This window comes from Enhydra lutris, unplaced genomic scaffold (genome assembly GCF_002288905.1).
Source record: "Enhydra lutris kenyoni isolate GAN:26980312 unplaced genomic scaffold, ASM228890v2 scaffoldscaffold46, whole genome shotgun sequence".
NCBI lineage: Eukaryota > Metazoa > Chordata > Mammalia > Carnivora > Mustelidae > Enhydra > Enhydra lutris.
In genome coordinates this window covers 3,538,442-3,565,837 of record NW_019154130.1, presented here as the reverse complement: position 1 = coordinate 3,565,837, position 27,396 = coordinate 3,538,442, and the positions used below count along the sequence as shown (strand labels likewise).

Below are 27,396 nucleotides of genomic sequence, written 5' to 3'. Positions count from 1 at the left end.
CTACCTCCAGAACGCTCACGTAATGAATTTGTGGTGTTTTAGGCCACTAAGTTTGTGGCAGTTTGTTGGAGTGGAAATAGGAAATGTATACAGATGGCGCTCTCAATTACTGTGACAGCAGGGGGTCCAGGTGTGGAGGCCAGGTTGGGCCTGAGCCTATCCTGGGGACCAGGGCTGCTCCCCATTGCAGGACCGGCCTGGGGGGTCTCCTGTCCCTGCCATAGGAATGGGCATGCAGCTCAGGCTGCCCTCATGCCAAGTCCGTGCCTGCTCTTGTTGGTGCCGTCCTCCCAGAAGGAGACCGCCCCCTGCCCAGACTTAACTGTGTTTCTTTTAGAGAGAGAGAGAGAGAGCGCGCGCGAGCAAGAGCATGCAAACGGGGAGGGGCAGTGGGAGAGGGACAAACAGACTCCCCACTGAGCAGAGAGCCTGGTGTGGGGCTTGATCCTACAACCCTGAGATCACAACCTGAGCTGAAATCAAGCGTTGGAAGCTCAACTTACACCACCACCCGGCCACCCTCCTCACAGAAGGAGTTCTGTTCTGCCCCTGATCCTTGCCGGGCTACCTGGTGGCTGAGCCCAGGTACCCGGCTGGTCTGCCGAGCCACCTCCCTTCTCCCTGAGGTGTTTCACTAGAATCCTGGAAAGACTGCGGCTTTTGCTGAGCAAGGAGGGGGGCCCAGGAGCCAAGGGAAAGGAGACAGCACAACGTAAGCCAGTGTTGTCTGGGTCAGACGTCCCTGGGACGTGGGGTGGATGGGGGCCTGCCTCTAGCACATTCTCCTGGTTTCGTGTGGGATACGCGTCATTAAACCAAAGCTCGGGTTTGAGCAGCTGGGGACATTCCTGTCCTTGTGAACTCTGTATGATGAACACGTCAGACAAGTTAAAGGAAACAGTGTTTTATCCTAAGAGATGAAAACTTGAAGTTGACTTTTTCCAACTGCAAACATCAAGAGGTTTCAGAGTGAGTTAGCTCTGTTCCTTCGATAACAATTCCGTGCTGAGTTTTTTTTTTTTTTTAAGTTTTTGTTTATTTATTTGACAGAGATCACAAGTAGGCAGAGAGGCAGGCAGAGAGAGAGGGGGAAGCAGGCTCCCCGCTGAGCAGAGAGTCCGATGTGGGGCTCGATCCCAGGACCCTGAGATCATGATCTGAGCTGAAGGCAGAGGCTTAACCCACTGAACCACCCAGGGGCCCTCCGTGCTGAGTTTTTAGGGAAGCGGAATGTTGGAAGTGTGCTCCCGGCCCGTGAGGTTGATGGCCAGGGCCCTGGCTGTGCCCTTGGGGACGGAGCCCAGGACTCCACCCACTCCCGGGAGAGGGAGTCCAAGGGCACCCTGGGTGTGTGGCTGTGCATGGGCTGCCCCATCGCTTGGCGTGTCTAGCTGAAAATCAAGGGCTTGGGCCCAGTGATTGGGGTCTCCCTCAGCTGCAGGGATGTAACCCGGATCCTCTTGCCCTCCCCACAGTCAGGCCAGTGGTGCTGGGCACTGGCAGGCTCTGGGGCCCTTTTCACATGGAAAGCCCATCAGCATTGATGGAGCGTCTTTTGAGTTGTGGGGAGACCTGGCAGGTGCGACGGTGTCAAACTCAGCTGCCTCCCTGGGACTCGTGGTTTAAAACACCAGGGTTTTACATTTAGGGCAAGTACGTAATAAGAGCTTAGATATGGAGTGGTTATCCCAGAGGCATTTCACTTTTCCCGAAGCATCCTGCCCAGGAGGGATGGCAGGTAGCTTTTTCCGTGGGGCATGCTGGTGCCCACAGCTGTGGCTGGCAGTGGCTGTGGGGGTCCCCATGGCCGGAGCCAGGCCTACGCTGTGTCTCTTACTGACTGACTTTAAAAACTTCCTCGGATAGTGAGTTGGCCGGGCCACTGTGCTGCTCGGGCTGCCCCGCACTGGTTTCTTTTGTTAAGAATAATTCCTTAGTGGGGTGCCTGGGTGGCTCAGTGGGTTAAAGCCTCTGCCTTCAGCTGAGGTCATGGTCTCAGGGTCCTGGGATCGAGCCCCGCATCAGGCTCTCTGCTCAGCAGGGAGCCTGCTTCTCCCTCTCTCTCTCTGCCTGCCTCTCTGCCTACTTGTGATCTCCATCTGTCAAAATAAATAAATAAAATCTTAAAAAAAAAGAATTCCTTAGTGAAAAACTCAACTGGGGATATTAAAAGCTTGTTAAAAGGAAGCTCAACGAACTTGAGATTTGGGGTGCCCCCAGTGCTGGTGTCATTGAGGGGAAGGACAGGCAGCTTCTCAGGGGCCTGCTGGGTTCTTGAGCCCGTCCCCCAGGCTGCTGGTGGCCTGCTCGCTGAGGCTCTGTGCTGGTTGTCTCTTAAGTGCCCTCGTCTGGGGGTTCTCAGCCGGGCTGTACCGGAGGGCTTCTTGGGGTGCCTTCCGTGGCCCTCGGTCCCCACTGTGGGATCTCTGCACGGGCATGGGAGAGGAGGGCGGGCCTCCTGGCCTCCCTGGCAGAGACTCCTGCTGGAGCTTTCCTCCCGCTCCTGGCTCCCTCGCTGTGTTGGTTCAGCTCTGGAAACGCCCACAAGTTCCCCTGCATGGATGGGAACACTGTGGCCAGTTCTTTCTGCCCTAAAATGTTTTCTTAAATAACAACAACAAAGGAGCCCTCACTTGTGTACGGGAAACATTTCACATGGCACACGTGTGTGTGTGGTGAGCTGTCAGTGTCCTCCCGGGGCAGGGCACCCGAGTGGGTCTTGCTCACACATGCGGTCTACGTGTTCCCCGTGGCCCGTGGCCCATGTGGAGGCCTGCCCGGGGCTCCGGCTGTGGGTGTGGGTACGCTGCAGCCCCCATGCTGGCTTGTTCGACACAGAAGCTCGTCTCAGAGACTGGTCCCCGTCACTGCGGGCCGCATTCCTGTGGATGGCCACGGTAGGCTGGCTCCTGAAAGCTTGCCACGTGCTGTTCCAAACGTCTGTATGCGGCCTCACGGGTTTGGCCTGTGGTGTTCCACAGCACGTGTGCATGTGTGGGACCCCTTTCCTGGCAGCGGGACTACATCTCCTGGCTCTCTGGCTCCCATTGTCCCCAGCGAGGCTGCGGGAAACACCCTTTGACCCGTCTTAGTGTGCGTGTGTGGGTCCATATGAGACACTCTAGGCGTGGAGCTGCTGGTGCAGGCGTCGTGCATCGGGGATGGGTGGTCCCTGCGGACCGCTGGCTCGGTGTCGGGACATGAGACGCTGAGGGACAGAGGTGAGGGCACCTGGCCTGGCGCTCGGTTGACATTGTGTTCCTTTTGTCTGTCCCAGGTCGGCTGGATGATGTGGAACTGGATGGTGTCGGCTCTTGCCACGGGGGCGGCTGTGGTCTTGTACGACGGCTCCCCGCTGGTGCCCACGCCCAACGTGCTCTGGGACCTGGTTGACAGGATAGGGTAGGTGCCAGGACACCATGCTCGCCACAGAGCCACACTGCTATTGACTGCCGTAGCGCTGGTGCCGTCTTGGGAGTGCTTGGCCTCTCGGTGGGCCTGGAGGGCGAGGTAGGGCGCGGGAGGCTGAGGGAGGCTGTGGGAGGGTGAGGGAGGCCGTGGGAGGGTGAGAGAGGGCGTGGGAGGGCATGGGAGGGCAAGGGGGGTTGAAGTTGCCAAGGAGGGTAGGAAGGGGCAGGAAGCGCTGACGGGGACCAACCAAGGAGATGGGGGCCACCCCCAGGGCCAGGAGTGAGTTTGAAATTTCAGGGAATCAGGAGAGGGAATGTGATCTTGTGTCTGTAACTCTGGAACCTAAGAGCTGCTGGAAAAGCCCAGGAGAAAGGGAGCCAGGGCCAGCGAGGGTTCTGCCTCATGCCGGGCTCCCCCAGCTCCAGGGTGGGGTGGGGGGTAAAACAGGCTGTTCAGGGATGGTGTGGATATGCCTGTGAAGGGCAGGGGCAGAGCTCAGCACTGGGGCATTCCCAGGGTCTGGGCTTCCCACTGCTGGCCTTCCGAGACCCGTGGCAAGAGGACAGTCCTGCCTTTGTCAGCTGTCCCCTGGAGTCTCCTTGGATCCAACACAAGGTTGCTCCAAAATGCTCCTATAGATGCTGCAGGAGGGCCTCTGTGCCTCCAGGCCATCCTGCTAACGGCTAGTTTCTCCGTCAGGTGACAAGCTGGGATCCTAGGGAGCAGGGGCAGAACGTGGGGAAGGAGGCCGGGCCCTCCCTCCCTCTCCCGGTTCCCCTCCTCATCATCACTGGGGACAGTGTCAAGGGACCATTCTGGGAATGCTCTCTCTGTGGATGAATTCATCAGAACCAGTGGAAGCATCCGCCCCCTTGCGGCCAGTGGTCACCGTTGGCCTAATGATCGTGGCCCCGGGAGCACGAGCACAGAAGCCGCAGAGCTCCGGGAGCCTGGAAGCCCCCGTGCTCTGAAACGCATGCCTCACTCTCAGTTTGAGTCTGTTCACGGTGAGGAGACAGAAGGAGCCACTAATGTTTTTAAATTCGTGGTCATTAATATTTCAAATATAACTTTGCGCGGCCTGGGTAATATTTAAATTCTGACATTTGGCTCAAAATATTGGCAAGGAAGGTTATTTCTTAATGAGACTGTTTCCAGCAAAAGGTTAATCGAATCCCTGGGAACTTAGATGACTTTAAGAGCTTTACCCTTAATACCCGGGAGCTGGGCTCCAGGTGGGGACGCTTTCTGGGGTGTGTGTGTGTTTGTGTGTGTGTGTGTGTGTGTGTGTGTGTCTGTGTGTCTGTGTCTGTGTGCGTGTAATAGGAAGACGGATAGATAATGTGCATTATTGGGGCTCAGTGCTAATGAATTTAAAGGATGAAGGGCCCCAGGACAACCCAGCTCTGTGTGTGTGTGTGTGTGTGTGTGTGTACGCGCGTGCACACATTTATGTATGTGTTTGTATGTGTACACAGGTGTGCAGAGTGTGTGCATGTGTGGGCAAGAGTATATGTGTCTGCATGTGTGGGTGTGTGCAGAGGTGTGTGCGAGTACATCAAAGTGTGTGTGTGAGTACGTGTGAGCAAGGTGTGGTTGTGGGTGCATGTGGGGATGGGTGCATGTATGTGTGTGAATGAGCATGTATGTGTGTGTCTGAGCAGTCACAGGTGTGTGGTCTGGGCCAATGTAGTATGCATGTCCTAGGCATCTGCCTTCTAGCAGCCCTGCTGGCTCGTGCCCCAGATGCTGCTGGAGACGTGGCCTTGGCCATCGGAGGGCCTCTCTGGGACCTGGCCGGGAGCGTCCCTACTCCATTCCTGGAGGTTGGTGCAGGTCTGCATTCAGGCGGGAGCCGGGGGTGGGGTGCTTGGGAGGACTGCGGGCCTTGAACACCTGCTCTGACTGCCAATGGCCATGGAGAGGTGCAGGTCAGGTGTTGGGGGAGACCTTCATCTGACCTTCACTTGTGCGCGCCCCCCCACTGAAAATTAAAACCAAGTTACATATGGTCACATAAAATCCTACGTGTCGGTGGCAAGAGGAGCGGCTCTCCCAAGCTGGATAGCAGGGTCCTTGTGGGCCATTTCAGGGCTCCTGGGTTTTTTAAATAATTCGGGCTAATGTATGAATGAAATCTTGGATGATTTTAACATGTTGGCCCAGAGACGTACTAACATGTCTGGTAACAGAACATTTATTTTGTAGATGCAAAATTCTTTTCTTTTCTTTTATTTTTTTAAGATTTTATTTATTTATTTGGGAGAGAGAGAAACCACGAGAGAGGATATGAGTGGGGAGGAGAGGGAGCAGGCTCCTCACTGAGCAGGGAGCCTGATGGGGGGCTCCATCCCAGGACTCTGGGATGGGGGAGCCCGATGGGGGGCTCCATCCCAGGACCCTGGGATCATGACCTGACCCTAAGGCAGACACCCAACTGACTGAGCTACCCAGGTGCCCCGATGAGGTTCTTTTAAAAGACGGATTTTCTTTGTCGTTTGGGGTGTTTTTCTGGGCTCCGGGAGTCTGGCTTGGGGAATATTTGGATAAGAGCTGGGGCCAGAGCTCTGGGGTCTTTTGTCCAGGCTTTTCTTGTACCCAGACCAGCCATCTGAGTTCCCCTGTGTCACCTGTCTCTGGGTGGGAGAGGCCCCGGGGACACACTGGCAGAGTGGACTTGCTGGACAGCTGTCCGCCAGGGTCACGTCCACACCCCGTCTGCTCCACGCCATGTGCCCTGCTGGGCTCTGAGGCATGCATAGCAGTGCAGTGGTGGAGGTGACTTGTCTCTGCCCTTGTGGGGCTGCATGCGAGTGGGGGAAGGAGGAGAGAGAAAGAAGTGCTGTTGGTGCCCTGAGGTCCGGGATTCCCCTGGAGGCAAAGGCACTGGGGCCTAAACCTCAGGCCTGGGGAGGGGATGCAAAACACGCTCCAGGCAGAGGGGTGGGGAGTGCCTGGGCCCTAAGTTGGGGCTGGGATAGGTGTGTGAGGGAAGGAGACCCCTGTGCTTTGAATGTGAAGAGTGGATGTGGGACCAGCCAGGGGGGTGGGGGTGGAGGCTGGTCCCTCGGGGACTCTCAGACTGGCTTGGAGGGTGGGGGCTTTTCTGCACGAAACGCGACACCCCTGAAATGTTTGGAGCAACACAGCCCGGGTTCGTGTTTGTGAAGGCAAAGTCTTGCTCCTGAGTGGTGAATGCGTTGTAGGGGGTGGGGGAAGAGGGCAGTGGGAGACTGGTGGGTCTTAGGCAGATGGAGTTACCCAGGCACCGGGTGGGCGGCCTCGGAGGGGCTGTCTATGAGCCACCCGTGGGGCACGGGGGGCGGCTCCTGTCCAGCTGGGAAGCCTCCTGGTGCTTTGTGCAGATCCCCAGCCGTTATCCCTAAAAATACACAGCACTGAGCACCCACACCAAGCTCCCGTGCTTTGCGGGCTCAGTGTGGTTTTACGCGGCTCCTGCAAGCCCTGGAGTTGGGTGGGGAGACCTTCCCGTTCTTGAGACATGCAGGCCCGTGACCCAGGTCCAGCACCTGGTTGGAGTCTCCGTGCATTGCCAAGGTTAGGGTTCACAGGGATATGGGAAGAACCACAGAGAGCCATGATTTCGGTCGGGGGGGGCAAGGGGATGAGCAGCAAGGGGAATGTTGCTTTGGTGTGGCTGGGGTCGGAGATCTTAGTACCGCGGGTAGTCATTGCTCTGCCATCAGAGGCTGCAGGCGTGCCTGGTCTTCTGTGAAAATGTAGCCGTTCCTGAAGGGTGACACCTTAGTGCTCAGAGATGGTCTTGAGTTTGGGAATCATCCTGCCCGAGTTAATGCAGTAACCACGGGGGACGTGGGAGGGTTGTGTGCACGGCCCCCCACGGCCTCCCCTCCCGAAGCAGCCACCTCTAGGGCACAGCAACCCGGGAGGTGCCTAAGGTCTCGGTGGGGGGCTTTCTGGCGGCCACGTGCTGGTGGTGAAGAGGGGGGGCTGGGAGGGATGAAGGACAGTAGGCTCAAGGGCTCCTCCCAGCCCAGCTGCCCTGGTGCTGGACAGCATGTGGCTGTCTTCCACCCAGGGGTGGGGGGATAAGGTTTTGGCTGCCCAGAGGGATGCCAAGGGACTTTGATGTTTGCAGCCTCCTTTGGGCCTGGGAGGGAGGGCACTGTTTAGTTACGAAGCTGGTCTGCTGGTCCAGGGCTGCCTGGCTGCTGGAGCCATCAGGAGCGCTCGCCCCTGGAAACACAGCGACTTCTTCTCCACGTGGCGTTGTTCTCTGAGTGCGGACGTGGAGCAAAGGACTGTAGACTCTGATCATTCGAAACGCGAAGAGCTGCATCATTTAAGAAGTCATTTAAGTCACTTAAGAACAGGGGGTGGGTCCCGAACGCCCAGCACGGGCCCTGCTCCCACAGAAGGTCCCGCCGCCTCTGCACCTCAGCGGAAGGGGCTCGTGTGGAGCTGGAACTTGAGGGGTCTCGGTTTTCTGGCCTCCTTTGGTCCCCAAAGGGCAAATACCCTGAAGTTGGGAGGAGTGTGGGCTGGTGTACGATTCGCTGTCTGTCACGTGGAGCCATGTGCTCAGGGGGCCGGGGCTCCGAGCGTGTTGGGAGTCAGTGCGCCGGCCTGTCCCTGCTGAACCCGCAGTCAACACATGGTTTACTGAACACTAGGTATTAATTCAGCCCAGAAAAATATGTGTCTTGGATTTTGCAAACTTGCCAGAAGCGAGTCACTAATTTTAAAAAGCTCTGGAGCGTGGAATGTGCAAGAGCCTTGAGAGTTTCTGTTTTCTTTCCCTCCTATGCCCTTAGCATCACCATCCTTGGAACGGGTGCCAAGTGGCTGGCCGTCCTTGAAGAGAAACAGTTGAAGCCAGGTCAGTGTGCCCCTCAGGACGCCTGGCCTCGTCCCCCTCCTGCCAGCCAAGGAGTCCAGAGCCGCCCTCTTACCTGTTTCCTGCACGTGAGCCAGAACAGGGGTGCCGGGTCTCGTTTTAATCTCTCTGTGGTTCTTCCCCCTAGTGGAAACCCACAGTCTCCAGACACTTCACACGATCCTGTCCACTGGCTCCCCTCTGAAAGCCGAGAGCTATGACTACGTCTACAAGTGCATTAAGAGCAGCGTCCTCCTGGGCTCCATCTCAGGTAGGGCTTGCGCCGTGGGGGGTCCGGGAGGAAGCAGGGGAAGTGGGGCACGACCAGGCTGGCCCCCTGTAAGTGTGCATGGCCTTGGACCCGACAGGTCCGCTGCCTTGAATCTGTCCCAGGTAAACAGCAGGGCGCACATCTGTGCACGGTTGGTTCTTCTTGTTCATGATAGTTAAGTTCTAGGAAGTTACTGAGTTAGTGACTACAGAACCATTGGGGAAGGGACACACACACACACAAACACACACACACACACATCTCACATCAATTATGATCTTATATTCTGGAAACAACCCTTTTCTGGTAGATTCTGTTGTCTTTATCTTATGGAAGAGAAAACGAGGTTTAGGAGTGTTAATGGACTTGTCGAAGCAGCCCCCCAAGGGGTGCAGTGCAGCTGGGTCCCGAACCAGAGCCCCTTGCACTCCCTTCCCCCGCCCGCGCTCTCTCCTGGTCTTCTCTGTCGCGAGAGCCGAAGCCAGAGCAGGGCACTGCCTTGTGGCCCTGTGGCTGCGGACGTGCGTGTGGGGCGTCTCGAGATTTCCACCACTTGGCTTGTGTTCTCCGATGACCTTGAGAGCACCTGGAGTGTTGCTCCTGAGGTCATCAGTTTTAGTGAGCAGGAGCATTTGCAAATACAGAATCTGTAAGTAATAAGGATTGGCCAGGTATGAGAACAATTGTTGCAACGTTGTTTATGCTCGTTAAAAGCCGGAAGTTACCTATGTGCCTGGTAGAAGGGAATTCGTTGAATAACGTATGGTGCATCCTGAATTTTTGCAGCTCTTAGGAGGGATATGGTGAATATTCTTATGTAGATGGAAACATATTCATTGATACCGAAAGAGGGTTGTGATACGTTGAGTGAGAGAAGCAGATTGTAGAGATATAAGTGTGGTCATTTTTGTCGATTGAGAGAAGGAATATGTGGTGGGGTGTGTACACCCGTGTGTGTGTGTGTGTGTGTGTGTGTGTGTGCGCGCACGCGCGCGCATGGGTATTGGGATTTCAAGTGACTTTTTTTTCTTTTCACTTTTTCCTACCGTGAAATTGTATGAAGACAACTTGTGCATGTTGCAAAATCTTCAGAATCCAAAAAAGAAAGAGTGGTGTCCACCCCGAGTGGTTTCTCCTCCCCCCCACAGAAGCCTGTGCTCGTTTCCCCTCAGGGGTGTCCGTATATAGGTGGGAGAGTGTGTCTGGACAGGGTGAGACTCATTTAACATAGGATTCACGCTGTTCCATATTTCCCCCTTAACAGCATGACTTGTAGTTAATTCTATCTTAGCTCATCAAAATCTTGAGAGGAATTTAATTTCTATTTCTGAAAGCATATCTTTATGTATTTATTGGTTTTTAAAAAGATTTTATTTATTCTTTTGACAGAGAGAGTCACAGCGAGAGAGGGAACACAAGCAGGGGGAGTGGGAGAGGGAGAGGCAGGCTCCTCGCTGACAGGGAGCCCGATGTGGGGCTCGATCCCAGGACCCTGGGATCATGACCCGAGCCAAAGGCAGAGGCTCAATGACTGAGCCACCCAGGCGCCCCTGAGAACACGTCTTTAAAAGCTACTGTGTGATTTGCTTGAAGCCCGAAGCTGCCCTGACAGGCCTCTGCGGGTCCCGTGGCCTGAGGCTGGGGGACTTGAGCTGTAAACAGCTCAAGGGTCCGGCCAGCATCTGTGAGTGGCCTTGAGACATCCCTTCTCCCTCTGGGCCTCAGTTTGCCTGCCTTAAAAGGGACGGATTGTGCAGTGTGACTCCAGGGGCCTGTCCATGCGACTGCTGCCCACCGAGTGGGCGGACATGCTGGGGCTCAGGCCACTTATCTAGCGGGGTCACTCTCCTCGTGACAGGTGACATGTATAAATGTTTGCCGCCTGTGTGTCACTCTGTAAATGCCATGAAGTCTTGGAACATAGCAGCTCTCCTTTCCTGACACAAAACACTCTTCGAGATGCTCTGGGGGAAAAGCAGGAGTTGGGTGTATGCGGTGCCCCACGTGTGTGAGATGATCGTGTGTGGTGAGGGTCTCCAGCCAGGTGGCAGGGAGGCTCACATCCACTCCTCGGCCTCCCGGAGGGCATTACCTGCCCAGAGCACTGCAGTGTAGAAGCTTTGGGAGTTGGCCTGCTGGCTGATCCAGTGCTCTTGGACCTGGGCGTGTTTCAGCCCCTCAGCCCGGGCTGGCGTCGCAGGTGTCCCAAGGTCACCCGAGAGCATCCCAGGCCTTCCTGGCACCCCAGCGTGCTTCCCGCCCGATGCGTTCTGTCTTCTGTGAGACCCAGCCTGCACGGACCCCTGGGGTGCGGCTCCTCCGGTCGCCGCCGAGGGCCTCTGTATGTGACGCATTTGCCCACGTGGTGCCGGTGAGGTTGGGCTCATGGGTGAAGCCTTCATGTCCCGTGAGCCCAAGTCTCGAATTTCACTGTGACCATGAGAGGTCATTCGTTTTGTCTGTCATCCAGCAGGAAGACTTGGTCAAAACATAAATCATCCGGACACAGGCGTTTTGCTGAAATTTTAAATCACCTCCCTCATTTCTCCCTGAAAAGAAGCGCTAACCATCGTGCATTTTCAGTATCTACCGGGAGAAAGAGTAGAAATACCTCTGGGGTCTTCCTCCCTTGGTGTTCACCAGTAAAAAAAAAAGCTGTTCATCTCAGTCTTCTGAATTCTGCCTCTCCTTTCCCTTTGTTTGCAGGGGGCACCGACATCATCTCTTGCTTCATGGGCCAGAATTTTTCTGTTCCTGTCTATAGAGGGGAGATTCAGGCCCGGAACCTGGGCATGGCCGTCGAAGCCTGGAACGAGGAAGGTGATGGCTTCACTAACTGCCTTTCTTTCTGTTTCTGGGGGTGACCGGTAGCTCGGGAGCACTCGGATATGTAACCTCCCCGAGAGGGGTGGCCCAGCTCACTTGCAGACTGGGGTCCTTCTAGCTGCCCACCGGGCTCCCTGTCCCCAGCCCCCTTCAGCCTGCCCGCCTGAGAAGTCAGTGTCGGGTTGGAGCGGAGAGCTGTGTGTTCAGGAGTGGCAGGAAGGCTGTTGCACCCCTAGCATCCAAAGCCCGGAGATGCTGCTCAGGCAGCCCCACTGCCCTGCTCCTGTGACCCCCTGACCTTGACACGGACACAGTGAGGGAGCTGGGGTGTTGGCCTCTGACAGTGTCAGGATGAGCTTTTGCTCTATAGCCTGTTGGTGGCCATTGATAAATGAGCAAAGCCTGTTTGTGTCTCTAGCACCAAACAGGGTCTAGCCTGGCGTGTGGTGTGTGCACTGTGCAAATTTGCCCTGCAGCTACCATTATTTTAGCCTGGCAGAGTGCATGGGGAGTCTGGGTGAGGAAGAGGGAGAGACGTCGGCCATGGTGGCCCCGCCAGGTTAGGGGCTGGAAGCCTGGAGAGCACAGGAAGGATTTCTCCCTCTCCAGTTCATGGGAAATGTTGCCAGAGACCTTTCTGAAAATCGGTTCTTACTTTCAGAAGAGAGCTTTTCCTGGTGCTTGCTGAGCTTCTCGGCCCCATATGTCTGTTTTCTTCCCCGCCGTCTGAACCATTTCTTTTGGTCCTGGTCCCTGCTGCATTCTTTGGCCTGGTTGGGGGAGATGCTCCTGGCAGAGAGAAACTGACGGCCATCTCTGCAGCTTCCAGCTGTCTGTCTGTCGTCTCTTTGGGGGGGCGGGGTTCGGTGGGATGGGAGGAGCTAGGCGAGGGGGAGGAAATGGGGAACCCCAGGAGCCCCCTTGGGTGCATGTGGAATGGTGACTTTTCAGTGCCAGTCCTGCGTTGCTGTGGTGTGGAAGGTGCTGGATAAAGGGACCCGCTCCGTGGGAGGGTTGCTGTGCTGCCCTCTCCTCGGCCTCCACGGCCTCTGCTGTGCCCGGGGCCGGAGACTGGGCGCCCTGTGGGACTCGGCGCGACTCAGTTAGCCAGCAGGTTGGGAGTAATGAAGAGAGGTAGGGACCGCGTGGTGCAGGAATCCTACTCCTGGGAGAAGCACTGGCGCATACGAGCGAGGAGAGGTGTGCGAGTGGGTGCGTCGCCACATGTTCGCAGTAGGGAACAGAGTTGGGAACATACAGAGCTTGTCCTCCGGAGGAATAAATGGCCACGATCACATGTGGACAGTTACAAGCAGTGAAAACGAGTGGGCTGGAGCCGCATATAGTGGACGAGCGAGGCACCCCAAGCCCACACTGGGAGAGCCGAGCCGGGTGTGGGGCGCACACAGCAGGAGGCCATGGATGCAGTTTGCTGTTCGGAGACGTGTCTCGATGGCGTGAACGTATTAATACACGTGTGGGAAAAATCAGTTCCCTTTAGAAGAGAGGTTTAGGGGGGCGTGGGTCTGGAGGGAAGGTCGCTGGGGTCGGTCCCAAGTACATGGTGTAGGGGATGGGGAGCGTGTGTCAGGGTACGTGCTGCTGCGTGTGCTCAGGGTAGTCTTTCCTTCCCAAAGCAGGAAAGGCAGTGTGGGGGGAGAGCGGCGAGCTGGTGTGCACCAAGCCGATCCCCTGCCAGCCCACGCACTTCTGGAACGATGAGAACGGGAGCAAGTACAGGAAGGCCTATTTCTCCAGATTCCCAGGTAGGTCTGGTGGTGGGGGATGCGGAGGGAGCCGCCCACACTCCCTCTGGGCTGGGCCTTCGGGGTCTGGTTCCGAGGTCTTCCCTGCCCACACCTGTGAAACTGCTCACAGCTCCTTCCACCAGGGGGCGAGGCTGAATGGGGATCAGGATCTTGTCCCTTCTGCTTGGAGCCATCATGTGAAACTGGCGTCTGGTTAGCTTCTATTTCTTTACGGTTTATTTGTTTATTTGAGAGAGAAAGAGAGCACGTGAGCAGGGGGGTAGAGAGGGGCAGAGGGAGGAGGGGAGAGACTCTCAAGCAGACCCTTGCTGAGTGCAGAGGACCTGAGCGGAAACCAAGAGTCAGACGCTGAACTGGCTGAGCCCTGGTGGGGTTGCTTTCTGCTTAGCTGGCCTCTGTGTGCAGAGCCCCTGGGCTGCAGGTGCGGCTGCCGGGGGCCGGCACGAGCCCCAGTACGAGCCCCGGTTTGCCTGTGGGAGGGCTGTGGGCTGCACACTTACCCAGGACTGCCGGTTCAGACAGAAGCAGCGTGTTCAGGAGGAATCTGGCTTGGGCCTCCTCCTCTCCACTGGGCACGCACCCTCACCCAGTCCTCATGGAGGTGTTGGAGGAGGAGCATGTTGGGGGTGGGGTGCTCCGCAGCCCGCTTGTCACTTGCACACAGACCGACACCCTCGCGTTTCATCTTCCAAGTGGCGCCTTGCCCCGGAGCAGGGAGGTGTTTATTTCAAGCTCTGACTCCCGTCGGCGTCTTTCCTTCGTCCATAAGCAACCTCGAGTTATCACAGCTGTCTGATTCACAGTTTAGTAAGCCCTCTGTCCCAGAGCGGTGTTCTCCAAGTGCGTGCTTGCTTCCGTCTCCAGAAAGGTAATTTGATTCTGTGGTAACGGCTCGTGGAGGATCAGAGAAGGGCAGGTGGCCGGCAGGAGCAGAACTCGCCGTGGATCCCTCCCGTTTCTCCCCCGGCCTTGCGTCTTTACACGTCCCAGGTGAAAACCACTGTATCTGGCATCGCACCCCCACGCGGGCGTCGGAGGAGCGCCCCAGAAGTGGCGTGGCCTCCTGGGTACCTGCCACACGTGAGCCCCACCTTGGATCCCGCTGGTGTGTAGCTGTCCAGGTGGAGTGAGGCAGCATAGAGGGAGCTAATGTAGAGAGAAATGTTCCTCAGGTGACCCTGAAGGACAGGGCAGGACCTCCTGCCGTAGGAAGAGAGGCCAAAAGGAGTAGAACCTCAGTGGGAGGATCCATTCCTGTCTCCTGCAGTACAGCTCACTGCTCTTTGGAAACTGTGTTTCCTATAACTTATTGTATTTACAGTTAACATGATAAATGTCTCTCAGGATTGATTTCAAAGCCTTTCCTTCCCCTCCCTCCCTCCCTTCCTTCCTTCCTTCTTTTTTTGAACTTCCCTCTTGGAGAAAACGAGTATTTTGACCTGTTTTATTGCCATTTCCATTTTTGCCTTGGCTGCCAGGAAGCTCAGAGCGGAAATCATTGCTTGTTTCCAGCAGTCCTCTTACCCCCAGGGCAGGGTTTCTGATTCTCTTTAAAGAATCTCATTATGTAATCGGTTTTATAAGTAGTTTCCTCAGATACTTTCTGGGAGTAGGTGGGAGATCTGTGAACCAATTTGGAAAGAGGAAGGCAGTTAAGATAATGGAACTCTGAAGCCTTTGGTCATGGACTGGAGGAACACAGGTAGAACCTGACTGTCCAGGTTGTCCTGGGAGATTCTGACACTGTATTGGAGTTAGTGTTGAAGGAAACAGCTGGTGGCCAAGGTTGTCGTTCCTGGAGCAGCATGCAAACTCAGACATCGTTAGACCAGGTGAAAACGTAAGCAGGCAGAGATATCCAAGGAATTAGTAAGCGGAAAAAAAGAAGTACAGCACAGAGGGAACAGTACCTCTTTGTGTAAACTTCTAAAAGGAAATATGTGTGTGTTAAGTGTGTGAATAAATCCACAACAAAGGGTTATCTGTGTCGGGGGAATTATGAGCTGTTTTACTTTTCTTTATATCTTATCATTTTAAAAAACCTAGTAAAAATTTAAAGAGATTTTAAAAGCTGACTGAAGAAAGACTTAGACTGTTCTGATTCTACAAAGCAGTGATTTCAGCTCCGAGTTTCCTGGCAGCCAAGATAAAAAGGGAAATAAAATGGGTACAGATGGATGCAGGGGACACATTTCCACTTGGGAGCCAAGCACACCCAGCAACTGTTGGGACTTTGAACTTGGACATGGAGACAGCCAGAGGTTCCCTCAGACCGCATCAGCAGAAGAGCTCAAAGTGGAAGGAGACTCCGAGTCATAACTCATGGAGCCCTCCGTCCTCCCATAAGAGAAGCGTGTGTGTGTGTGCGCAGTTTATTCATGATGGTGCACTTGCAGACGTGGACAGCCATGCTGTTGTTCTCTCTATACAAAGACACATGCTTACCTAGATTTCCTGCAGGAGGAAAGCAAGAGCAAGGCTGGGTCTCTCCCTTTGCACTGGCATGCGGTCGCTGAAACCAGGTGGAAGGAGCCAGTGCTCTGCTGGCCCCGGGCACAGGAACCCGCAGGGAAGCCTGCATTCCTGCGCCGTGACAATCTGGCAGCAGAGCCACCAGCCCCGTGAGAATCCTTCCTCCCGACTTCACGTAGGAGGCGGCAGTGCTGCATTTTATTTTCACAAATGACAATTCCTTCAGGGTGCATTTGCATCTTCCGTTTTGTCTTCGTTTCCGGGGTCTCGCATTCATGATCAAACTCCTGGGAGAGCCGGCTCCGCGCGGCCCAGACTCTGTGTCGGTCGGGCGCCTGGTCCCCAGATGAGAAAGGACTCGTGGAGGGGGCGGCCCTGCGGCTGTGTCTGCAGCCCTGTCCCCTGGGATGGCGTCTGGAAGCCCGGCGTTGGGAGTAGCTGTCGGATGTGCTTCTGCAGAAACCTGGCGTATCACTCGCAGTCCTGGGAATGATCTTTTCTTGTTGTGTACCCGAGTCTTTCACGAGTCCCATCTGGAGGAGGGGGTTTCTCTCTTCAGCTAGGGGAGGAGGGGAGGGGGACCCGGAGACCTACAGTTACTCTTTTGCGTCAGAAGAAAGGAGCTCAGGAGACCCTCCGTTCCCTAACTGCCTCCCAAGGACCACCTCCCTGCAGATGGACAGATGTCTCGTCACGGGGCGCCTCCCGGACAGGTGCGGGCGGGTGGGGTTCGCGCCTCCAGGCGGGAAGCGTCTCCAGCATTGAGGGGGAGGAGGTCCTCTCCGTGAAGACCCCGAAGGTGGTTTTATTTGATATTTTCCCTTTCTGGGCCGCAGGGACTCGGGCCCCATTTCAGGAGGCCAGGCTGCCCCTGGGGAAGTGACTTCCAGGTGGCCACAGAGCTGGCGGGATGTGCTCCTGGTCGTTCACACCCGTTTGGCCTCCGATTGTGGGGCTGGTCAAGGGTCACTGCCTTTGGTGGCAGGAGGAAGCTTCTGGCCGCTTTAATTGCTCCCTTGGCAATTCCGTTGAGGAATGACTTCTCTTTCCTGCTCCTGGAGGATGTGGCTGAGGCTGGGGCTATTAGCTTTGCTGTGTCCGGACGAGGGCCTCCCTGGGAATGCCGCCAGCCCAGGCCTCGGCTGTCTGCCGGGCCACACGGGGTTGGCACAGGTGATCGGTTGCATGGTCACCTCTGATCCCTGCCCCTCCACCCCGTTCCTCTGCCTTCTGTCCCCCGCGTTCTACGAGCTAGGTAGCTCTGTGCACATGGCTCGTGCCTTACCTCGGGCCTCCCTTAGGAGCCTGCCTCTGGTCGTGCTGCTTCTGTCCCGTTCCAGGGGTGGGCCCAGCCCCTCCAGACCTGCCCCCTCAGCTCTCCCAGACCACCCTGACTTCCTAAAGTGGCTTCAGTCAGGCCTGCTCCCAGAGCTCCCACTGACCTTCCCCTGCCCCCTCTCGTACCCTCACTGCCAGGGCTGGTCCCAACCCTGTGAATTCCTGAGGCCCTTGTGGGTGCCTGAAGGAGTGATGTTCTCTTGCGTGCTGGTGCGTGTCAGAACTGGGTGCCCAGTGGCCCCTGCTAGACGCTGTGCTCCTGGGGGCAGGGATGGGCTAATCCACTTTTACCCCGGGCCCCAGCCCCGTTCCGTACCTATTTCTGTGCCTTAGCCGTGTCTGTTTTGATGAACCTCCTGTTGCTGTCATGCCTGCCATGGGCGTCTGTCCAGGCAGGACCCCTTCTCCGGGGTGACTGAGCCCCTCTGCCTCTCTGCAGGTGTCTGGGTGCACGGCGACTTCTGCAGAATCAACCCCAAGACGGGGGGCATCAGCATGCTGGGCCGGAGGTGAGGGGTCTTCAGACGGCTTCTCTTCCCAGGAGCCCCCTTTCCCAAAGCATCCAGGCAGGGACAGGGGGCATCCCGTGTCAGCTCCCTGAGGTCCGGTTCTGGGCCTGATCCACATTCCTGGGCCCCAGCATGGGGCAGCGGGTCTGTGGCAAAGGTGTGTCCGTCCTCGGTAGTAGCAGCCCTTCCAGAACAGCTGTACAGGTGGGAAGGGGCAGGGAGGTGACAGGTGTTTCCACACAAAGGGGACTCCCTTGTTGTCTGGCTTGGTGTTTAGAGAGAGAGGGGGACTGGTAGGGATAAGGAGCAAGGGGAGGGAGCCTTCATGACGGGGCCCAGTGTTGCCATGTGGAAAGGGGGTGATGCCTCCCCCCACCCCCGCCCCCGGGTGACATGCCTCACTCAGGAACTGCTGTGTGTTCATGACCTTGTCTCTTTCCAGCGATGGCACACTCAACCCCAACGGAGTGCGATTTGGCAGCTCAGAAATCTATAACATTGGTAAGTGTTTCACTTTCTCCTGAATTATTCTCGGGTCATCCAGGAAGGAAGGAGGGTTTGTCGTAGCAGGGAGACCCAGAGCCCGCTTTCCAGAGAGCCCAGCCCGCCTTTTGGCGCTAACTCTGGCCTGTTTGCCTCAGTGGTGAGAATAGACATTTGTGAACGTGTCCTTTTTTCCAGAACATACCTTGTCCACACTGCTCATGGCTGCAAAGCCTCAGAGGCCCATTCCTGTTCCGTTACATTTTATCTTCACAGTGAGCAACCTTGGCTTGCTTAATTATGTCCTCTCCGTATGGGTGAAGGAGAAGCACAGAGAGGTTGTGATTGCTGGAGGTCCCACAGCGCCATTCAGGGCACCATATAAAGACGGTGGGCCTTGCGGCCGCACAGTAGAATCAACCATGGGCCTTCAAAATGCTCCACGCAGGCCACGAAGTCAGCCTCCCTAGGAGGTGGCGTCCTACTGATGTCATGCCAAGATTGTCGGTGGAGCCAGGCCAGAGTCCTGCTCCTCCTGCCTTGAGCCTTTGTCCCTCCCCGCAGCGGGGTCCCCACCACAGGCACTTGCTTCCTGTTTATCTTTAAATCGGTGTGTAGTGGAGCCAGGGAGGCCTGTGTTTGGCTTCCTATAAACACGTTGACCACTGCAGTTCAAGCCACAGCTCTTGACTCCCCGCCAGAGACGGGCACTCTCCTGCGTGCTCCCCTGGAGGGTCTCTTCCCGGGAGGGTGGGGGAGAGCCGGCTGTGCCTGTCAGGCCCCGGGGGCCGGCCTCCCCCTCCCTGCTGGCTGGCCGCGGCGGGCCACTGTGAGCGTGTGTCCCCTTCCCCTGTGTCTGCAGTGGAGGCCTTCGAGGAGGTGGCGGACAGCCTCTGCATCCCCCAGTACAACAAGGACGGGGATGAGAGGGTGCTTCTCTTCCTGAAGATGGCTTCCGGCCACTCGTTCGGGCCCGAGCTGGTGAAAAGCATCTGTAACGCCATCCGCGTCGGCCTGTCTGCACGGCACGTGCCCAGCCTCATCCTGGAGACCAAGGGCATCCCGGTAGGTCCTGCCTCAAGGCCGTGGGGTCAGAGCGCCAGCATCTCCCCGAGAGCCCCGCACATGGGGACTCATCTAGGAGCTTGCTCTGCTTTATATATAGTTTGTCTGTGTTGCCTGGCAACCCCATCTTTTTCCCCCCAACATCTCTCTCTTTCTCTCTCTCCTATTTTTTTTTAACCCTTCCTGAATTGCATTTAAAGTAACTTCTGCTAAAATACCTGTGTTCGGAGGCTAGGCAGGCCCGGCCCTGCACATCCAGCCAGCTTTCCCCCAGTGTGGTGCTGGTGTGTTCTTAAAATTATTAATGAGAAAATTAATTTTAACTTTTTAAAGAGCCGCTGGGGTGCCATTGCTCTTGGCTTTTAATTTTAAGTTTCGCCCGTGGAAAGAAGAGTCGAATCTATTTAGAGGCGCGTCTCCAGAAAGCTGTCCCCCCTTCCACTCTGTTTAGGTTCTGAGTGGGGGAGGAGGGGCGCCCAGACTGGATCTCAGCCTCAGCTGGGACTGCTGACGCGCGGACGGCAGCCGAGAGGGGAGGCTGCCATGTGCACATGCACGCGTGTGTGCATAGGCGAGCCAGGCTGTATGGAAGCCGGCGGATCGTGGTTCTCTGATGGGGAGATGGGGCAGAGCGTGACCGGGCCCCTGCGGGAGCACAACTCTGATGCTGTCCTGAGCAGGGCCCAGACTTCTCCTGTCCACACGCTTCTTTTAAATATTGGTTATGCACGGGAAGGGTCCCAAGCTTGGGACTAGTCTCTCTGTCTCTCTTGGTTGGTGACTCCCAGCGACTCTGTGGACGGTGGCTCCCACGGCGGGGGAAGGTACTTCTCGAGTCTGTGACACTTACTGCCTTCTGATGAGGGCCTAAGGCTTTCCTTCAGGGAACCAGTTCTGTCTGCTTCTGGAACATTCTGGAGTATGAGAGTTTGATCTTCCCCTCGGCTCTCTTTTGTTGAAACGGGACATCTGTCCTTTGTTACCAGAAGGGTTATTCCCCAACTGTGGTCATGAGGTTAGTGACACGGTTTATTTGAGAGATACAGGAAATGGTGGCCCATCTTTCTGTCCTCAGCATGGCTATCAGGTCGCTGTCAGCTCCCACCCTCCGCGGGCGCTGTCTCTTCTGTCTGGTTGGGCTGGGAAGTCACTTTGAGGGTTCCCTGAGATTTTTTGAGGTCCTTGTGTTTCCAGAGCCTCCTGATCTGAACTGATGGATTGGGTTGGCCCTGTGTGTCACATGCTGGGGTGCGGGTGGCCCGGACAAGGAGACTGGGGGGCACTTGGGGCATTGTGAGGCTGGCAGGCCCCAGGCAGGCATGACCGCCCCGACTGATCACATCTTTGTCCCCACTCACAGTTGAGATGCCTGTCCCATACCGATGGGAGGCATCATGGTGTGTGTGCCCCAGGGAGGCCCGAGCCATAGCCCCAGGGGCGGGGGGGGGGGGGTCCTCTGCCTCCCACCACCCTCTTCGCCAGGGAAAGCGGTAGTAGGATTGCATCTGAATCACGGTCTTCTTTCTTTTGTCAACTGGTGGAAGATATAAATTATTAGCTCCCCTGAGCCATTCTTGGGGCTTTTGTGTAAAGCTTCCAAGCCCATATAGCATGTGAGACTCTCGCGTTCCCGGCCGAGAGGGGCTGACACCCCAGTGATAGGCAGTCCCTGGGAAGCTAGTGCTTAGGTCCTTAATTAGTTCACACGTCGCCTGAGTTTCTCAAATGAATGAATTTTAATTACATCTCAGGTTGAAAAAAAAAAATCATGCCCGTGGAGGAGAGATCAGGGCACTGCCGTTCTACTAAAGGGCTCTGTCCTTGAGTCCCCTGGCCCCGACGCCTGCACCGCCACCGGAGGCCCGCAGGGAGCAAAGGCGGCACATGCGGGCCACAGGTTTTAGGGGGAGCTTTGCACGTTTGGAAGGAGTCTGACTGCCCCATCCCACCCCGACGAGTGGTTCTGAGGACAGATTTGGGGACAGCTTGGTGAGGCTTGTGGACGAAGCTCGCTGGCCATGTGATCGTGACGAGGTGGTGGGAAGCCAGCCGCTGCTGACATGCTGGTGATGGCCTGATTTTACAGTACAGAGAAGGCTAGTGAAGTCAGTGGCACTGACAAAAAAGAGACAGTCTGACAGTGAGGCCCTTGCTAGAGCTGTCCCTATGTGAGCCCCGTGAGCGCGCCCTGCAGGGAGAGGCGCTGGGGCCCCCATCACGCTCGAGGAGGCCAGTGGGGCCTCGGGAATCAGCCCACAGTCCCCGGACGTGGTGGCCCGTGTGCTCACCGCAGTGGAAGGCCCCCTCCGCAGGCACAGTGCGCAGTGGGCTCCAGGCGGGGATCGTTCTGTCCGCGGTCTGGACTGCCCGGCCCCGGGAGCCCCGGGCTCTTCCCCGCTCGAGGCCCAGCCCCCTCCTTGTTTCCTCCGCCCTGTGCAGTACACCCTCAACGGCAAGAAAGTGGAAGTGGCCGTGAAGCAGATCATCGCTGGAAAAGCCGTGGAGTACCGAGGGGCCTTCTCGAACCCCGAGGCCCTAGATTTGTACCGGGACATCCCCGAGCTGCAGGACTTCTGAGTCGGCCCGGCTTGCTCGGCACCTGCCACATGCATCTGTGCTGTGACTTTCATGGGGTCAAGACGTTACTTTGGGAAGGCAAGTGTCCGCGGGCTGGAGGAAGAGTCGTGTCCGGGCCGCAGTCGCGTCTGGTGGCTTCCCTACCTCTTCCTGGACCATGTCCTGACCTTCAGAGGCCGAAAAGGAGCATTTGGTTGTGTGTGTGGCGAGGCTTGGAGAGTGTGTGTCTTTGCACAAGTGTTCTTGCACGCGCCATGCCTCGAGGAGCTGGGGGTGGCCTGTGCGTGGACGGTTGTGGCTGATAGCCATGGTCACGGCCACGGCCGCGCTTCCCTCTCTGGCAGCGGCGCCCCTCTGAGGAGCCGTCCTGCCTTCAGCCTTGTGCCTGTCATCCCCTTTACTGTCTTCAGGTGTAAATCTGTGTCTCCCTCTTACGTGGGTCTCCTGGCTCTGGCCGTCGTCCCTCGGGGCCTGGCCGTCTGCTGTGACACGTGGCCTGGTCCCCGGGTGGCCCACCGCTCCTGCAGGTCCTGGGGCAGCTGCGTGTCACGCCCACCCAACCCCGCCGCTGGCCAGCAGAGGCTCTCGCGGGACCACACGTGGCTTTTGTGCTTCAACGGGGTTTCCTTACTTCATGGACTTCGAGTGGTTTAAAAATATTGTAACGTTTGTTATCCGGTGTGTGTGGGTATTAGACAACTGGACATCCGCCCTACGGGGTGGCCTTGCTCTCGGGGCGCCCTCGCTCTGGGGGCGCCGGCAGGCCGCCCGGACAGCGGGCACGGGTCCTCCCGCGTCGCAGCCGCCTGGCCTCAGGGGACACGGCCTTGCTGCTCCTTCCCCCGGGGGCTCTCGGGACTTCGCGTGGAAGCGGTGTTCCCAGCAGCTGTAAATCGAGTCACGGGTTCATTCGCTGGGCGGTTCGTGTGTGTTCTCAGTCCAGCACGTTAACAAGTTCCTGTAATCCTGATGTTCGTTTTTGTATTTTTAAAAACAGCACAATGAAAACCTGTTTTGAATCCCTTTTCTTCTGGATTATAAAAACAGGGGGAAGGTGCTAGGGGGAATTTATGCAATAAACGTCTCTCTGTATATATGTGTCTGTGCAGACACCTGTGCGTGTGCGGCGTGCTGGAGTTTTCCTTGGACGGGTGACTGGATGCGCGTCCGAAGCTGCTTGTTTTGTGGGGGCTGCGCCCCAGGGGGGATGTTTGGTCACAGGGGTGGGGCATTCCTGGGCCCTGGGCATTTAGCAACGGTTCCCAGTGACTGAGAGGCCAGCTCCCCAGAGGAGAGGCCCATCCTTACCCTGGGCTCCCTCATGGTTCCAGCAGCCAGGTACCGGGACAGCAACCCATGTCATTGTAAGAGCCATGCGTCCCTGGGAGAGTGTTGCAGAATCCAGGCTTTGCCCGGAAAGAGGGCTGCTTTTTCTCCTGTCTGGGGGATGGTGGAGGCAAGCATGTGTCCGGGGCCTGGGTGGTAATTGCACTACGTCGTCCTCCGTCTGTAGTTGCCCCGCCTCTCACCTCCCATGGTTTTCCCGGCAGGAAGCTGGAGGAAGTGATGGGTGGGCTGGGTGAGGGGCAGAAAGGCCCCCCTCAGCTCAGGTCATGATCTCGGGGTCCTGGGATCAAGCCCCGCATCGGGCTCTCTGCTCAGCGGGGAGCCTGATTCCCCCTCTCTCTCTGCCTGCCTCTCTGCCTACTTGTGATCTGTCTCTCTCTCTCTGTGTCAAATAAATCAATCTTTAAAAAAGAAAGAAAGAAAGAAAGAAAGAAAGAAAGAAAGGCCTCCCTCTCTGATCTGTCCCCTTGTCATCAGCCAAACAGTGGCTCTTCTGGAAACCCCACCCCGTGAGGCTCTGCTGGTACCTAACTGACCAGAAGTGGGCCACACGGCCATCCCCAGCGGCAAGGGCGTCCGGACATCTGAGCGTTTTTAAACAGGACCCGTCACCTTTTTCATATTTGTTTTTTGTTGCTGTAACAAATTACCATGAACTCAGTGGCTTAAAACACAAATTTATTACTGTGGCTGGAAGCCTGACGCAGATCTCGCTGAGCTATAGTCAAGGTGCACCGGCTGTGTTCCTCCCGGAGGCCCCGGAGGAGAGTGTCTCCCTTGCCTTTTCCAGCTTCCGGAGGCGCCCTCCCCCGTGGCTGCTGGCTCATGCCTCCATCCCCAGAGCTGCAGGGCCTCCTGCCTCCCGCTGGCACACAGAAGCCCTCTGTGATCACGTCGGCCCCGCTCCAGTAATCCGGGATCATTTCCCTATCTTAACATCTGTTGACTCGCACACTCACTTCCATGTGCCGCCTTAAATCTCCTGGCTGCAGAGCCTGACCTCTTCCTGGGGCGCGTTGGGGGCTCTACTCTGCCTCCTTCGCTTTGCAAACACGGTCGGGTCCTGCTGGTGAGGAGGACGGGAGAGCGGCCGTCAGAAGCTGTGAGCTCTGTGCTGGAGCCGCTGGGTGGTTGGGACCCCTGGCTGTCGACTCACCCTGGGCTCAGCTTGTCCCCCTACTGTGGGCCTGGCTGCTAGCCTCCCTCCCGGGACTCGGGCTCCAACCCACTGGGGGCTCTGAGCCCACGTCAGACTGTTCCAGAGGTGTTGTTAAGACTTAAATGCTGTGCCTTTTTAGTTCCAGCAAGACCCCCTGGGCTGGCCAAGCCCACACTTCCGTGTTAATACGCTGCGCTGGACAGCTTCATTAATGAGAGACAGATGGTCTGAGCGACCGCCATCGAACCCCGTGGTGCTGGCTCTCCCACGATGTGCCTTGGCCCCGGCATTGCCCTGAAAGCACCTGCTGGTCAGTGGCCTTTCCCTTTGTGATGCCTGCAGGTTGTACCCCCCAGTTTCCTTCCCAACCTTCTCCTGGTTCTCCAGCACGTCTGTTCCCAACTTCGCCAGGAGCACGGGGACCTGCAGTTGCCGCCTGGCTGGGGGCTGCCTGGCCAGGGGCTCCCTCCTCCGGATCTGTCTTCCCACCTCTAAGAACTTTCTCGGGGGTGGGGGGAGGGACCTTGCCCACCCCTGCCTCCTCACCTGTACAGAGAATCCTAGGGACCCTGGAGCACTCACCCCTCCAACACCTTCTGTGCCGTGCTCCTCTGCACTGGCTTCAGAACGACCCCTCTTGCTACGGGCATGTGCCTGCTGGCCCCCCCTTCATTCCCAGCCCCGGAGGACCCCAGATCTGCTCTCTCATTGGGATCCCCAGTCCCTAACAAGCCCCTAGCAAATGGCCTGAGCCCACCAAGGCTCAGGAAGGGTGTCTCCTTGACCTTTTAACCCACCACCACCATGTTTGTGGACAGGAGAGACCCTCCCCTTGGGCTTCAGGTGCTCAGGGCAAGGTCTTGGGAATGAATTCCCTTTGAGGGCCCAGCCATGTCCCCAACTCTGGACTTGAGCCTTCAAAGGGAAAGCCACACACAGATTTGCGGGGATAAGTGGTAGCGGTCTGGCTCAACTGGAAAGAGGTTTTTCCCTGCAACAGCTTGAAGGTGAATGGGTGGCCTAAAGGGTAGGTGGCTTGCCTTTGCAAGGTCGCCCACATGACCCGCGCTTCTAACACCCAGTTGCCCCACCATCCCCTACAAGGCGGCCTGGTCCTGTGACCCATGCCGGTCGCATTCACACTGCAGCCCCCTCCCTTCCACTTCCTGCCCATCCGCCCCCACCTGTCCCACAGCTGCACTCAGCGGCAGGAGGCTGGGCTGTGTGCTCGCTGGCTGGACCGCACCTGACCTGCAGCTGGAGTGTCAGCCCCGGGGGAGAAGACATGCGTGCGTGTGAAGGCAGTCCTTCCTAGTCTTTGTGCCTCTGCATTTTGAAGGTAAATTGTAAGGTTTATGAGGCAAACTTGTGGGCTTTTATAACATTTTGGCCATGTGTGTGTATGCACGCATGTGTGCATATATGTTTGTGCCTATGCAAACGTCTGCGTGTGTGTGTGTGTGTGTGAACCTGTGTGCGTGTGTGGCTGTGCACGTGTGCGTGTGCTGACATTACACACAGCTCATCCGAACCCAGAAGAGCAGGGTGGTGAACACATCCGGTGTGCGTGTTTTCTATCAGGGTGAGGGACCCGAACCAGGCGCTCACTCACACGTGGCACACATGGGCCAGGGGGAGACTCCCCGTCTCACATTTGCCTGGCCTGACTCTGGCTGCTCACGGCTCCGCCATCTCAGCCTGTCCCCCCGAGTGGTTGCCAGGGTGGGGATGCCTTTCCGTGTCCCAGTCAAGCGGCTTTTTCTGGGCGTCTGTAGGACTGGGGACTGGGCAATAACTGCCTCTTCCAGCGACGTACCCTGTTTGTCACTGGGGCCAGTGGTCACCAAGCGTGGTGAGTCCCTTGCTCTAGGGAGTGGGCGCTTCGGGCAGGAAGACAGGTGGTCAGCAAGGAGAGGTGAGGAGGCCTGACCAGACACCACGGCCAACGCCTCTCCAAGGAGACGGTGCTGAAGGCCGGCCTCTGAGGGGAGCTGCCCCGTGAGAAGGTGGGAGGTCAGCCCGTCGGCAGAACAGAGCGAGCCTCAGCCATGGTCCGGAGAAGCGCGTGGACTGACCCAGAGGCTCAGAGGAGATGTGACTTGGAGAAAGGGTACAGAGCCGAGTGGGAGAGGGGCCGCGTTGTGGAAACTAGAGTGTGAACTGTGTTCTGAGGGGCACCAGGAAGCCACAAGGAGTCGGAGCCCAGCAGTGACATCAGTGTATGCCCATGTAGAGGGGTAGCCGGGTGGAGCAAGGATCTGGATCAGGAGGTGGGTGGGTCCAGCTGGGTCCAGCTTTCTCCCATCTCCTCCTCCTCTGTTCTCTCGCTGCAGTCCCAGCACCCCTTGTGCACAGAATTCGAGAACCACTGTGGTTCATCAGGCACATCGGTGTAGAACACACAGCCGGGACAGGCGGAAGCCTGTTGTATCGGGCTGGAAGCCCAGACTGGCTTTGACGAGCTGTGGTTCTGTCTCTCCAGGCCACAGTTGCCTTTTCTGTCAGTTCTGAAAGCCTGCTACTATTCTGTCCCTGTGTCCTCAAGACTGTCGTAAGGTCATAAGCAAATCAGTGAAGGCCTATTAAGATGATGTTTAAACTACATTACGAGCCAAGCCCTGGCTCGACTGTAGTGGTCGATCACGTCGGAGCGCAGCCTTGACCGTCCGAGCAGTAAGTGGATGGTCTCGTTGTTTCATTAGATGACTTCCAGCGGAGAAATAGTTGTTCATCAACTCATTCTGTGCTGGAATGGTTTGCAAACCTCTTCATCTTGCTGGGGCTGCCCGCCCTGTTCTTCTGGCTCCTGCCTTCTTTCCTGGCCTCAAACAGCTAAGGCACAAGTCAGGGTGGTTTTAGGGGCGTGAAAAGAGGTGGTTGTCGAGTGGCCCTGCATGGCTTGGACCTAGTTTTCACGTTCCGGGCTCTGAGTTTATCATTCTCGCGTTCCCACTTACCACTTACCTGTTTATGGTGTGGTCCGTTTCTTTGTGAGGCCCATTTCCTTTTTTCAGTCACGACTCAGGATTTTCTTGGCTACAAGGAACAGAAACCCCATCCCAAACTGGCTCAAGCAAGTAGAAGGATTATTGGCACACAGGTTTAAAAACTCCAGTGCCAAGTTGAGCTTCAGGTGTGGCTGGATCTAGGGGCTCTAGTGGCATCAGGGTTCCCTGTCTCCATGGGTCAGCTTACATTCCTCTGTGTTGACTGCTTTCTCAGATGGCTTCTCCTCTTGCTCTGCCAACCTGGATACCTCCCACTCCAGGATTTTGTCCTCCCAGTGCTGCGAGGGGAGAAGGATTTTCCTT

The 27,396-nt window shown here is 56.8% G+C and overlaps 1 protein-coding gene across 5 annotated transcripts in view; it reads left to right on the top strand.

Moving 5' to 3' along the window:
- The window catches only part of LOC111156420 (acetoacetyl-CoA synthetase), a 53,713-nt gene extending 31,038 nt beyond the window's left edge, over positions 1 to 22,675 (top strand). For 2 of the 5 annotated variants that reach the window (XM_022517302.1, XM_022517304.1), the window contains 9 exons: positions 3,278 to 3,402; positions 8,208 to 8,272; positions 8,418 to 8,540; positions 11,247 to 11,360; positions 13,007 to 13,132; positions 17,385 to 17,454; positions 17,897 to 17,955; positions 18,800 to 19,002; positions 21,442 to 21,655. In XM_022517302.1, coding sequence (XP_022373010.1) covers positions 3,278 to 3,402; positions 8,208 to 8,272; positions 8,418 to 8,540; positions 11,247 to 11,360; positions 13,007 to 13,132; positions 17,385 to 17,454; positions 17,897 to 17,955; positions 18,800 to 19,002; positions 21,442 to 21,579 — 1,023 coding nt within the window. In that variant the 3' untranslated portion in view covers positions 21,580 to 21,655. Of the gene's footprint in view, positions 1 to 3,277; positions 3,403 to 8,207; positions 8,273 to 8,417; positions 8,541 to 11,246; positions 11,361 to 13,006; positions 13,133 to 17,384; positions 17,455 to 17,896; positions 17,956 to 18,799; positions 19,003 to 21,441 lie in introns of all 5 variants that reach the window. The other 3 variants (XM_022517301.1, XM_022517300.1, XM_022517303.1) reach the window with 3 other exon arrangements.
- Positions 22,676 to 27,396: the final 4,721 nt, after the last annotated feature.